Source organism: Excalfactoria chinensis, chromosome 1 (genome assembly GCF_039878825.1).
Source record: "Excalfactoria chinensis isolate bCotChi1 chromosome 1, bCotChi1.hap2, whole genome shotgun sequence".
Classification (NCBI taxonomy): Eukaryota; Metazoa; Chordata; class Aves; order Galliformes; family Phasianidae; genus Excalfactoria; species Excalfactoria chinensis.
This window is the reverse complement of record NC_092825.1, coordinates 879,420-893,573: the sequence shown is the minus strand read 5'-3', so window position 1 is coordinate 893,573 and position 14,154 is coordinate 879,420. Positions and strand designations below refer to the sequence as shown.

Sequence of the window (14,154 nt, the reverse complement as noted above, 5' to 3'; positions counted from 1 at the left end):
GGTTGAGCGTTGTTTCTACGTGTAGGCGCTAAGGGGTGGCTACCTCCAGGCCTCGCTGCTGCATCTCCCCTTGTGGAGCTGCAAAGCCAAACCGAGGACATCCAAGCCCCTTTTTTTATAAGGAGGAAATGCTCTGCCCCCACTCACGTTTCACCCCTTAGCAAGCAGAAGGATCTCAAAGAGGGGGGGATTTGTGCTGCTCGTGCAACTGAAGTGAATCAGACCAGAGAGCACAGGACCGGTTTTTCCAGAATTTGGCTTTACTTCGCAGTACAGAAATCATTTGGAGCCTTCAGGAGACACAAGAAGCACAGGCTCTGTCATATCAATACCGCAGTGATGTTTGGTCCGTCCCAGAAGCCACCGGGGGGGGGGGGGGGGGTGTTCAGAAAATACTCCCACATCTTGCCTGCTCTGTAATTTGTTCTCTCAATTTTATTAAGATTAAAACACAAAGGAGCCTTAGGCACAGCTGTGTCCCAACCGATGTAAACAGTTTGAGAAGCTTAAAGTGGAGGTTAAGTTCCGTGCCCAGAACTAAGCCAACATTTGCTGCTACAATAGATGTGGTCTTTTGTCCATAATACAACTTTGCCACAGAGTTAAGATTGATGGGAGAGAGACTGGAGGGATGCTGTCCACAATAATGGAGTGCTCAGTTTCTATTTACCTTGATAATCAGGTTTGAGTGACAACCGTCACGTCTACTTAGCTCACCAGAAGCACATAATTGTGAAGGATGTTTTACAAATGATTAAAAAGACAAGGTAAGACACAGCTGTCAATGAGTTATTTCAATTCTGCACCAACATCTACGTCTGCAAAAAAGAAAAAAAACAAAAGAGTTCAGTCTGCTTTTTCCACTTCAAGGTTAGTCATTAAATCAGTCAATTTGCCAGATTCTGGACAGCAGCCCTACTTAGAATGAAATAATTAACACATGATATCCAAAAGGGGAACATTACCAGTGCAGTACTCTTCAATCTCTCAGAGATGGGGATTACAAAAGCAGGCCTTACAATATTGAATTTCATACAGTGTTCATTAAGTTCCTTATATATTCATATTAGCCGATTTAATTTCTCCTAATTAGAGACTCTCTCATTACTGCTGCTCCTCCTCCCCGTAGATATCGTTCTTCTTGCGTTTCATCTCTTCAAAGTCAAACTCTGATCCCATCATTCTCTTATAAATATCTTTGATGTCGTCGCACGTTGTCTCAAAGTGAGTGGTAGCGTCATAGGTGCGAGAAATGAAGATCTGGAAGGAGAAGGAAAGAGAGGCAGCAGTTGTAGCATCGAAGCTCTCCTCACACACCACCACCCTGTGGGCACAGCCCTTACAAACCTGGCTCTCAGTTCCCAGGTCAGTCGGTGCAAACAGGTCGCTGATGCTAACAAACCTGGAAGGAGGAAAAGAAAGCTTCTTCAGCATAGGGTTCAAGTAAGAAGAGCTGAATTAGAGGTCACTGCTCTGCCCAGTGCAGGGGGAATTCAGGATTTCAGCACCTCTATGAGGCTGAAAGGTATTTGGGTCCCAAAGCAAATGGCATCCTGGGCTCCATCAGCAGAGGGGTGGCCAGCAGGGACAGGGAGGGGATTGTCCATCTCTGCTCTGCCCTCGGGAGGCCCCATCTGCAGCACTGCGTCCAGGTGTGGGGCCACAATAGAAGAAAGACAGGGAGCTGTTGGAGAGGGTGCAGAGGAGGCCACAAAGATGCTCAGAGGGCTGCAGCACCTCCCCTACAAAGACAAGGCTGAGGGAGCTGGGCTTGTTCAGCATGGAGAAGAGAAGGCTGTGGGGGGACCTCATTACAGCCTGCCAGGACTTGAAGGGAGCCTACAGACAGGAGGGGAGTCAGCTCTTAATGAGGGTAGATAAGAACAGGACAAGGGGAAATGGTTTGAAGTTGAAGGAGGGAAGATTGAGGTTGGATATCAGAGGGAAATTCTTTACAGAATGCTGAGGTGCTGGTACAGCTGCCCAGAGAGGCTGTGGATGCCCCGTCCATTCTTGGAGGTGTTCAAGGGCAGGTTGGATGGGGCCCTGGACAGGTATGAAACGTAGAGTTTGGTGGCCCTGCCTGTGGTAAGGGGGCTGGAGCTTCATGATCCTTAAGGCCCCTTCGAACCCACAGCATTCTGTGGTTCATTGCCTTTGTGCTCAGCCACTTGCTGCAGGGTGGGAGGTGAGGAAAGGCAGAAGGGGTTTGCTCTGTGCTTACTTCTGCTCAATGGGCTCCAAGAGGTCCAAGGCCGGCTTGATCTCTTTCTCTGGGTCCGCGGTTTCCACAGTAGTGCTGGCAATGGCGATGTACTTCCCCTGCGCCGCCACGTTGTGTGCAGAGGAGATCATGCAGACGTAGATATCTGGGGAAGGAAGCATAAAGCAACAGATCAGGACATGCCAGGTGATCAGGCCATCCCAAACACCCCCCTCTGCCTCACCCACACCTTCCTGTTCCCTTAATGCTGCATTTCCCCCCATCCTGCACACAGCCCTCAGTCCCCACATGATCCACCCACGTCTCCTGGGGGTTCCCCATGTGGTGTTGTGACCATAGACACACAGACTTCTCTCTCTCCCACACACATGTAGCTGAAGTGCAGCCTTGCTGGGGCCCAAAGGACTCCCAGACATTGGTTTGTGTGCTTAAACGCATCAGGAAAAAGTGTAATGAATATTCCAGCATACAAAGGTGCCACTGCAAGGCTGCAGCAGCTTCCTGGAGTGGCACAGAGCTGCCACCAGGAGTTATGGAACTGAGGGGTGCCCAGCAGCAGTGACACTGAACAAGCCTAGGGAGCAGAAAAGCAGAGCCACATGGGGGTGAGAAAGCTTCATGTGAGCATTGCACGGCCCAGAAGGAAGCCAGGAAGCTTCTCCTGGAGAGGATGCAAACAGAGAGGCTCCTCTCCAGAAAAAAAGAGCATGAAATCTGCCATGAGAGCTGCACGAAGTGCATCTTCCTTCCCTGCATATGATGCAAGGCCAGAGAGGGACCTGCACAAAGACTGAGCCTCGCTTCTCTCCACACACCTGACTTCCGATTGACCTGATTCTGTGGAATGATGATCTGGCAGGAGTTGGCATCGTTTGTGTTCTTGATGGGGTGGCTCAGGATGCAGATTACCCGGATCACCTGGCCAACCTTTGTGACACGGTCCGAAACGTAGCTGGGGTCGCAGATGAGCTGCTTGCAGCGAGCAACCTGCAGAGACAGGCAGCAATGTGTGGAGGTGCCCAGAAGCGTGCAGGCTTTGGAGGAGCGATGGCAATACTCAGGTGGCTGTTCCTGCCCCAGCTGCACAAGGATTGTATTTGGCTGCATACCGGCAGCACGCTCCAGCTCAGCACAAATCACAGCCCCTACTACACAGAGCAGTGTGATTGATCACATCTCCCCCCTCGTTACTCAGCACACAATTAAGCTCTAGAAGGACCAGACTCTGTAATGGTTAGTCTAGGACCGTAACCTGCTGTGGTCAAGGCTGAATCGAACTGATAAGAACCCACCGTTTCACATTATACCTCATTACCATGGTAATAGTTTCACATTTGACCAATTTGAAGCCTGCAGGCAGCCTGCACTCGGGCACATCAGTCTACAGCACAGATTATCACCTCTGCTGCTAGCTGGGATACATCAGCCTTGCCCAGAAGGGACATGTTACCCTACCAGGGAGTGCTAAACTGCCTTGTGAAGCTCTCACTCCATTTGCAAACACATTTATAGCTTCCAAGCAACTCGCTGCACTCTTGCTAGTTTTACATTGCTGAGTTAAGAAGCCGTGGAAAGGTCGTGTGCCAGCAGGCTGAGCAGCTAATCCTTAATGTCAAGGGCAGAGCTGATTTCATACCCAGGTTAGACAGCAGCAAGCAGCTCCTTTTCAGTTTTACCAGCCTGGTTTATTTAGAAGACAACATTGGTGCTCCCTGGAGAATCATTCTGGCTCCAGGAGTGGGATTACTGGACTTGTATTCCTCACATTAAGATTACCGGCACTTCTTAAGCTCAAGACATGAACAAACTGGCACCAGCCAAACAATTTAGCTTCAACTGAGGGGTTTTCTACTGCACTTGTTCAGATTAATGACTGACAGCCTCAACTTAAAGGCAAGAAGGCAATGATGGGAATAAGGAAAGAACCAGAGGGTACCATACCTCCCCTTCAGACTTCACACCAACCACTTTGCCATTTTCTATCACAATCTCTTCAATGGGCTTGTTCAGCATGTAGGTGCCTCCATATATAGCACTTAGCCTGCAAGAGTAAAGCCACTTCAGCACATCCCACAGGCTTTTCTTTCTTTCCAACAACCCTTCCAGCCCCTTGCTTCCATTCTGTTGGGACAAACCACGTATTACACTTAAACCTCCTTCAAACCACACTGCCTAAACATCCACACAGCAGATGCTGTCTGCCATTCTCCCTGCAAGGCAACAGCCTGCACTGAGAGTGAATTATAGGTGCCATTGCATTCAGCTAGAAGGAATCAGCTTGGCATAACAGAGTCGTGCAGCATGAACGCCACAGGCCATGCTGGGTCTCATCTCCCCCAGCAGGTACCACAGGAGGGTTGAGAAAACATTGGAGGTCAAAACCAGGTTCTCACCTTGCAAATCCCTGTGGCAGCTCTCCAAGGCCATAGAGGGGGTAAAGGTATGGGCTTTTCCCGTACCGAGCCAGAGACTCACTGTAGAGCTTAATCCTGTTGATTGTTTCTTGGCATGGTTGATCTAGGTAACTGGAGAGGGAAGTCAGAAGATTTGCAGTGTTTCATAAACCAGGACTCGAGGCAAAAATACACCCAGAAAAGTGGAAACTTCCCTTTCCATCACGTTGCCTTCCCCATCCTCCCAAGGTGGGGGGGAGGCATTTCCCTTTCTGAAGCATTCTGCATCACCAAGTCCTGCTCAGGAAGGTGGTGCTGCATTAACTCCAGGAACACCTCATCAGCAGAGGATCCCCCCCTCCACACACACACACCTGACACTGTGCTGTGTGAGATAGCCAACCCCCAACCCACAGGGCCTGATCTGAGCTCTGAGTGCTCATTGACTGGGAGGAGCGAAGCCACACTTACTCGTCAGTCCTGTACAAGGCGAGGGCATGGCCTGTGAAGTCTATAACATCTTGCCCCAGGTCAAATTTCTTATACACATCACGCATGGTGGTTTTCTTGGGATCCACGCCTTCGAAAGTCCGGGGGTCGTTCTCATCAAAGTTGGCAACATACACTAAGAACTTCCTGAACCGGCGCTTCTCGAACAAACCCATTAAGCCTATAAACACAGACGTTCTGTCAGAACCCACACAGCTACCAAACGGCTCCTCGAATTGCTGAGCTTTTCAGCTGTCACTCAGTAAGGCAGATACCAGCCCCAGGTGTTAAGCTGTATCTGCAGGAGTCACAGGAGCACACAATGGTTCTACATACATCATACATCGTGCAACTGAAGCTAACGGGCTGCCCTCTGCTAGTTCCTAATGCACATGGCCAAGCTATTATGTAGTTTTATAGTGAAGAGTGAAGCATAAGCAGCTGAGAACAATTAAGACTGAGCTTGGTACCACGTGGACTTGGTCATTCTGGTTTGCCTGCTGACAAATGCAACGTTTTTCTCATCATCCCATCCATTGAGGAACCAACATTAAATGTTTACGGGAAGCATAAGCCCCAAATGTAACCTTTGGATGAATTAAAATACTGCCAAATCCTCCTGCTCTGAAAGCTCTAAGAAAACAGTAACTCAAGGCTTGGGAAAGCCCAAGAGCCAGAACACAAGTCAGAACAGATGCAGAAGGGTTACACATTAAACATAACTTGTGACAGTGATGGAGTTACAGACATACCACCACCACGTGAACAGCCTAATATTCCTTTCTGTCACCAGCACAGATCAAACATCCTTATATATGGACCTGCCTTGCCTTTATTTAGCAACAATAGCCTCAGTAGAGGAAAAAGTAACACGCAGCTACTCACTGGATGCCAAGGCTTCTGCCTCGGTGGAAGGGACTTTGTAGATCTTGCCCCCCTTGTAAACAAAGCTTCCCTCGATCACCTTGAAGTCCAAGTAGCGAGTGACTTCTGTGTAGAGCAACATCTTTACCAGCTGACCTGCAAGAGAGGTTTGGCACAAGTTACCAGAAACAGCCTTCAGGGGGCAGCTCTTTCACCGCAGTCACACACACTTTGCTGTGAGCTCCACATTGCATCCACACAGCTCTTACACCTTTGTGTAACAGACAGGGAGTGGCAGAGGTTTATTATTAGGCAGCTGTAATGCTTTCTTACAGGCAGTTCACAGCCTCATCGCTACTCCAGTTTCCATCAGCCCTCTGTGTAAAAGCCATCCTGCAGCACGTTAATCCACTGCTGCTCTGCTCTCTGTAGTTTATCTGCACTCAGCATGACAAACAAGGTCACATCTTCGGGCTGCAGCAGTTTCTCACCCTCACCATTCAGCTCTAGCACAGTCTGCACTGGCTAGAAATGCAAACACTGAGAGGATGTTGGAAAACAACTGTTTAAACCTTTAAAACATGCCACTGCTGCACCCACTTTGAGCCAGGGACATCTTCTAAGTTGGAGAAATCCACAGCCAAAAGCAACCACAGAGCAGTAGCTGCTGCATGAACACCTGTCTGCGTGCAGATGAAGGGCAGCAAGCTTCCAGCAGCTCTGCAGTGCTTCAGCAAGTTCCCCAGGAGATCACAGAATCACAGACAGCTGAAGGGCTGCTGATTTCTTTCCAGGCTGAAGGTCCCAGGCTAAGCTTACAAGGCAAGATTGGGAAGTTCAGTATTGCTTACCATTAGCCATAAGGAATTTTGGAATTAGGTCCACGTTCCAGTCTCTTCCTCGTCCCATAGATTCTGGTGGAGTTCCTGGTAGATTAAACCTTTTATAGAGCTTTGGAGAGAATATAAAACTTATTGTAGCAGAGGAAATATCTATGTGTATACTCTATGTGTATACTTTCTCCCACACAGGCACACGCTTTCCACCCTCACATCTAACCCAGCAGAACATAAGCTCTTCACAGCAAGCTTTTGGCCAGGGTTTCATTTTGAATCTGACTTTTGATGCAGCGCACAAAGCACATCCAGCAAACTCTCACAATAAGAATCAGGCAGCGTTATTTTGCTCACCCATCCTCTCTTCCTCCAAGGCTTAAAAAGCTTGGCAGTTTACGACCTGTTGAACCAAAGTACCATTTAACATAGCTAAAGGTAATTTGATCCAAATGCCTGCTTCAGAAGAGGACAGATTCCTCCATGTATTTATACTGGGAATCAGATTGAAGTCTCTAACCCAGTTAAGCAGCAAAGAGAGCAGTGCTTTCTCTTTAGGGACTACACAATCTCACAGCAGAAGCCTGAAACCAAGTGAGGAAGTGCCTGCCTGGCCAGATGTGCTCAGACAGCCTGCAGCACATCAGGGCACTGAGAACAGAGAGTTTTTTAGACCAACATCTACCACCAAGCGCTACAGAAATGACTGAGCTGAGGAGTTTTAACATCCAGCTGCTGGGTGTTGCACTGCCAAGCGATCACTCAAACATGGCATGCTGAGAACTGCAGAAAACAAGCACTATCTACCAATCAGAAACACACACCCTGGTTTCCTCCCCATCATTAGCTGGTGTGGAGGTACCATAAAACAGTCTTTGTCAAAGGAAACCCTTAAAGAGTAATTACTTGGAATCCACCCATAAGACAGCCAGACATAAAGCCCCTTTATTGTGCACAAGGAAGACACAAGGGCTGGGTGTCAGCCTCTGTACTTACATCCTCCAGGGGTGTAATGGATGCACTTTCCCCTCCATAGTAAGAGTTACGATCCATGTGAAGAACTTTCTTTCCATTCACTGACATGATCCCAGAGAGGATGCATTCCTAGAGAGGGAACAAAAAGATGCAAAAGATGCTCATCCTTGCAGACAGGCAGCAGCACCACTTACAGCTGACATCAAGAATACGAAACCTTGCCTTGAAGGAATCCAGGCAGCCTCCTCAAAAACTCAGTCCTTAAATATTACCATGTTGGGTCACACAGAACAGTCGGCAGTGACATTCAGGGGGCACAATCAGCACGAAGAAGAAATAAAGCCATTTGGGAGCTTTACCACCTTGGTGAACACTTTGCTATCCTTGTTGTGTGTGCCCCCAGGTTACTTTGAGCAGCAGATCAGTTGCTACATCCAATACAACCCCAAAAAGCTGAGAGCAATCTTAGAGGGACACAGCTTGCAGGACCAGCCAAGGACTAGCATGGCTGAATGCCCATTAAAACACAACTTTACAACTGACCTGGTCACCAACTCTGGCATTCACAAACCAAAAAGCTTGACAAGTTGCCTACTTGCATGCCTGGGGTGGCTCATTATGAAGACTTCCTGAGCTTGCCTGCTCTGCTTTAGCTCCCTCCAAAAGGAGAAATGAGTTCATCCATCACCAACCTCTGCCAACATCATCCCTTGGGTTGCTCAGCCCAAAGAGGAGATAGTGAGGAGATCAGGAGTCAGACATGATGATCCCTGGGAGCCCCTTCGCACTGGGATATTCTGTAATTCTAATGTGTAGAATGACCCCCCCAAGCCAACCAGCTGCAGGAAGGTTGGGCTGGAAGTCACTCATCCAGCACCATCAGCTGACTCCTGCAGCACAGATCCACATTTTGTGTCTTCCTCAGCACCCTCCAAGCATCTGCAGAGCATGGAAACCTCTCCTCCTCCATCACTTCCTCCTGCTGCAGCACATAGGAGACTTCTTTCAAACTCAATTACGGGCTCGTTCTGAGGAAGCAGTTCATTACCAATGAGATGCCATAGTAATTCAGGCCCCAAAGAGCAGAGCAAGTTTCACATTCAACCCCAGTAACTTCCAACAGTTTGTGCTCAGAATGGGACACTTCCTCCCGCAGAACCTCTCCATGATCCACAGCTCCTTCAGCCATGAGACCCACTGTGGGCTCCAGATCCCATCCTACAAGGCCCCTCTGCTTCTCAGCAAGCAGAGTCCCTCCCAGCAGACACATCCAGTCTCACAACACGAGCCATACAACGTGGAAACCCTGCACAACTGAAAGCACAGTTGGTTTTTATGGTTGTCAGTTAATGATCTACCAAAGCAACGTGGGACTGTTGCATCACCGTTAGCCACTGTGATCTCCTCTGTGAACCCAGAAATCAGAGTGCTGACATCACCGGTCCCGTCTGCTGAAATGATTTGATTCCCTGGAACATCTTCCAAAGCGCTGCCAAACCTCCATGCTGAGCCCTGAGGAAACCGACCACAATTTCAAAGTATCAACTGGGAGGATAAAGATACAGTAAAAGCAGCAGAAGCTACTTTTCTTCTGCCCAGATGTCAGCTGATTTCCTTCCTCCTCTATTTAAGGAATCTTCAAAGCGTTTGCAGTTGCCCTGTCATGCCAAAACAGAAGGCCCAGTGCTTCTCGAGTGCATCCCTTCAGCAAGCCGTGCTGTCAGCATCACTCTATAGCAAATTTGGGTACCAGTAAGTGGTCTTGATTACCTTTCTAACCTTATTTCATACCCATTAAACATTGATATGGGGATTTAGGCTCAATTATCAGGTTCACCCTGTCATCACAGTTCTCACTGCTGGATTCCCACAGAGGCCTTTGCAGTCGTTTCCCACTGCAGCCGCTGAGCTGACGGCACGCTCATCAAACACACGGGATGCACAATGGGTTCATCCTCCCAGCTCAGCAATTCCTTTCGGCTGCTGTGCTGGCTGAGCGTTCAGCTGTAGCTGTTCTCACACTGAGAAACATCAGATGTGTCATCTGGGTTGAGGAAGGAGGAAAACAAACAGGCTGCGCCAATAAGGGAAAGGCTGGAGAGTGTTTAGACCAGGGGGGGAGGAAAAAAATAAAGGGGAAGCTTCAGAGTTCAAATCTGTGGCTTTCTGATTGTGTTATAGACATAAACTGTGCTCAAATGGGTAATGAGCAGCTGCTGGCAGCAAAATGGCAGCAAGACATAGCAGAGGGTGGTCCAGGTGTCCAGCTGGAACAAAGTCTCTGTGGAAGTGCTGGTCACGCCGTGCTGCTATGCTCCATGGCTCCAGACAGTGCAGGTTATGACACTCTGCTCCCAGCAATGGCGTAATGTTGTCCAATGAATAGCAGCGACCTCACAGCAATCGATCTCACTGCTCTGCAGTGTAACAGGGGGTGAGAAATGTACAGATATCACACAGAATACAAATCCATTGAAAACAAACAAACAAACCCATGGGAGCGAAGGAAACTCAGCAGTGGCTCCCCTCACTGCCACAAAGTGGTCACAAGACAACTTTCTATATGCAGATGCCTCCAGAAACGGAGGGAAGAAAGTGAGTTCCTATGGACTATCTCCAAGTAGGGCAGCAGTTCAGAAAGGCTCGGACAGACCGATGGAAACCTGAGCCAGCGTCGCTCCATCCAACTGAGCTCCAAGGGGAAGATCCCATGCAAAACATTTACCAAAACCCCCTTTATCTTCAACAGCAGGTCCTGGCACAAGCGAGAGCTCTTTCTTAGAAAGACTGTGCTGCAGTCGGCAGGAAGGGCTGCATGCAGCTCCAGCCTACCACAGCAGATTGAAAGCTCTGCTCGGCTCTATAAGCTGCAAAAGCAGTGAGCATTAAGCAATGCCCTCAGCAGCCAAGGGATGATGCAAGGGACAGGGATGCTCTACCCGGTCCTCTCTGATGCTCTTTCTTAGGTCCTTACACAGCAAGGTCCTTACCTATACACACGAGAACAAAGAGCCTCTCTGCTCCTATAGAAAGTGAAGGTGTACCTCTGTGATGGATTTACATCGCTTTCACATGGTGAGGCAGTTGGCAGGTAAGAAGCTTAGCTCAGCACAACAGTGCCTGCAACGAGTGAAAACCCCACAGGAACGCAGAGTTCATCCTCTGAGGCTGAACAGGGTGGTTTGTTTTTATGCTCAGCATTCACATCCAGCATCCCACTGTTGCATGGAGTGTAAATAGCCACCTTAAAACTGTTAAGGCTGGAGTGTGTTTGAGAAACCATTCCCAGCAGCATCTGCAGTGTGGGAGAAGCTCCGTGCTGGGCAGCCAAACACAAACACCTGCCCATACCCAGCACTGTACCACGTGCAGAGAGCTCGGGAGAAGCACAGCACCCTAATCTGAGCACTGTGAGGTTATTTATACCTGAAGTGCAAGCCTGGAGTATCAGCAGTAATTCAGGATTAAAGATGTGCTGTGATTATTTCTCCCCTCCCCTTCTCCCCATGCTCCCAAGACACAGCTTGGCTCTGCCATTAGCATGCATCAGAGGGGATGCATTGAGAGCCAGGAGTCCCAGCCTGCACACTGCATTTGCTCTTCGTTCCTGAGTGAAGAGATCGATATTGGACAGAAGCCATTCCCAGTGTAATATCCCATCATGCTTTCAGGTCAATCAGAAATGGCACTCATACACGTGGGTGCACTCACACAGCCCTGTGGATGCAGTCAGAACTGACCACTGCAATGAACTTATCTGCACCTTTTTTTTTTTATAAAGGCTTCAGTGACTTTTACTTATAACCAACAGCCCATTTTAATTCAGAAGGAGAAAGAAAATCCATCCAGGAGAAATGAGATGCTCACTGCATCTCCCTGATAGGCTGGGTTGGCTATTCTATGGGTTTTACCCTCAGAGCAGCCTCTAGGAGTTGTACGTGTGACAGAAGACATGGCATAAAAGATAGGCACAGCCAAACAGGATCTCCAATTCATCTCACCCCATTTAGGCAGTGCTCTGCACCAGCCTCTGCCCTGACACCACAACCAAGCAGGCTGTTGTTATATGATGAGGCACATCCCAACCCACCAGCCGTACCGTGTCCAGGCGAAGCCCATCATGCTCTAATTGGCATTTCAGAGGTAAAAGCCACACAGCATTCACCGTCCTGCAACCTCTCAACTCACCTCAGAATCCAGATGTAATTTATTCCTTCTAACCCAAACCGCTGATCGTTAGCACGAGCTCGTCTCGCAAGTGATTTCACAAGAGGCCTTTTGTCAAACCCGCATTGGCATTTGTCAGTTTGAAATGAAGCACGGCGCTCACCAACTTGATACCAAACCTCCCCTCTAAAGCATAAATTAACATCCTAATGGCGCTCGCATCTATTGGAGGCCCAAAGAAGCTCATTAGATTTCATCTCTCCCCCCCCCAAAGTCTTGCTTCGGTGAAGGCAGATGCAGCTTCTGGGGACAGCTTTCCCTATCAGAGGGTGTTTTTTTGCCTTGTAGGTCATTCTTGACAGCTCAAAGGAAGAGCCTGCAGAGAGAGGAATGAGAGCAACCAGCAAAGCTGGCTTCACCCCACAAGGCTCCCACACTCTGCACGTTTCCTTTGTGCCACATCGTGGGGTTTTTTGTGACGATTCTTCACAGAGGAAACCAGATAGGAAAGAAAGCAGCTTTGTCTTTCAGCCATGTGTCAGCAGACACCATGCCTCAATCACAGCGCATGGATCTGTATTTACAGTGACCACCAAAAGGGGAAATGGGGAGGGAGAAATACATCACATCCAGCCCCAAAGCTCTCTCTCTTCCTCCCCACCAATGAACAGGAGGAAAACAAAAGCAGGAAAAGCTCAAACGGGAGGAAAACCTCTCCACCATATTGGATTTTCTCCCCCCCCACCATCACCATCACCTCCCCCTGGCTTCTTCAGACAATGCAACCTGCAATCCAGCACCCGACCCTGAATAAAAACACAGCAGATAAAACCAAGCAGCAGCTCGACGCATCTCCCCCCGCTTCCAAGGAAAGCAGAAACCTGAAGAAAACCCCACCAAGCAGCAGCGCTGCCATTTTTCTCCCCCCCCCCCCCCCCCCTCTTTCTTTCCTCCTCAGCCGCCTGCAGCAGCTTGGGGCCGCATCCTCCACAAGAGGACAAAGCCACACAGCGCTCCTCTCCACCCTTTCCCTCCTCCCCCCAACTCCTTTCACCTCACCCTGAGTGCTGTCAGGAAGGGTTAAGAGCAGCAAAAGGTGGGAGAGATTTGGAAGAGGGGGGGGGGGGGGGGGAAGATTAAGGAAATAACGAAAGCAAAGGGATTTGACAGGCGTGTAGGGCTCACCCGCATCCTCATCCCTCCCCCCGCTGCTGCTGCTGCAGTCAGGATGGAGAGCTGAAGGGCTGCAAAGGCGGAGCAGTGCGTGGGGCTGCCTCCACCCTAAGATGGGCTCAGAGCTCTGGGTGGTTCACAATCATAATAACAATAATAAGAAGAGAACGCAATTCATCCCCTTAGCGCTTTGTTGTCCCCCTGTCTCCTTAAGTAACCGTATTTTTGGGGGGCAGAGATAAGGAACAACACCCCCCTACACACAGATACCCCCCAAGGGAATATGTAGGGTATACGGCAGTGCTATGGGGAAGGGGGGTGGGATTATGGGGGGAGGCAGCAGTACAATGGGGAAGGGGTTAGGATTATGGGGGGGGGGGGAAGGGATTGGGATTATGAGGGTCTATAGGGGGACCCAGCAGCGCTATAAGGATGGGGCTGTTAGACCCCAACCCACGGCCGGTTATTTCGAGGGAGGAAGAAGAGGGATGCTGGGTTTCTAATAAGGTGGACTGTGAGGATGAACAACATCATATGCAATAGGGATGGGGGGGAGAGAATGAGGTGAAATGGGTGTGTGGGGAGGGGGGTGAGCAATCGGAGCCTTAAGAAAGGAAGGGTAAAACGGCCACGGCGATAACGGGGGGGGGGAATAGGGAGGAATGAGCGCGGCTGTGTGAGGGAGGGGGCTGTGAGGGAGCGGGGCCGTCAGGGCGGCGGCTCAGGGCCCAGGCCCAGAGCGGGGCGGTTCCTCCTCACCGTCAGGCCGGTTCCCAGCACGATCACGTCGTACTCCTCATTCATGGCGACGGCGGAGGAAGAGGAAAGGGAAAAAAAAAAAGGGAAAGGTGTCTCTCGGGTCTCTCTCCGCCGGCCTTGGGTTGAGGCGAACCGGACGCTGAGGGGCCGCGGGAGCGGAGAAAATGGAGCCGCCGCCGTGAGGAGAGCGCGCTGAGGGAGGGGGGAGGGGGCGTGGCCTCGTGCGCTCCGCCCCACCCCTCCTGGCTGTCAATCACCACCGTGCCGCCATGCCATT

General features: G+C 49.8%; 1 protein-coding gene across 1 annotated transcript; it reads right to left on the bottom strand.

Moving 5' to 3' along the window:
- Positions 1 to 415: 415 nt before the first annotated feature.
- GDI2 (GDP dissociation inhibitor 2) lies at positions 416 to 14,088 on the bottom strand. Its single transcript, XM_072349930.1, has 11 exons — positions 13,878 to 14,088; positions 7,800 to 7,907; positions 6,822 to 6,921; positions 5,992 to 6,126; positions 5,089 to 5,287; positions 4,618 to 4,749; positions 4,166 to 4,265; positions 3,040 to 3,211; positions 2,225 to 2,369; positions 1,348 to 1,402; positions 416 to 1,260 (listed from the first exon to the last, which is right to left on the bottom strand). Exons 1-11 carry the CDS (start codon positions 13,920 to 13,922, stop codon positions 1,105 to 1,107), a joined length of 1,347 nt encoding a protein of 448 aa, XP_072206031.1. The 5' UTR covers positions 13,923 to 14,088; the 3' UTR covers positions 416 to 1,104.
- Positions 14,089 to 14,154: the final 66 nt, after the last annotated feature.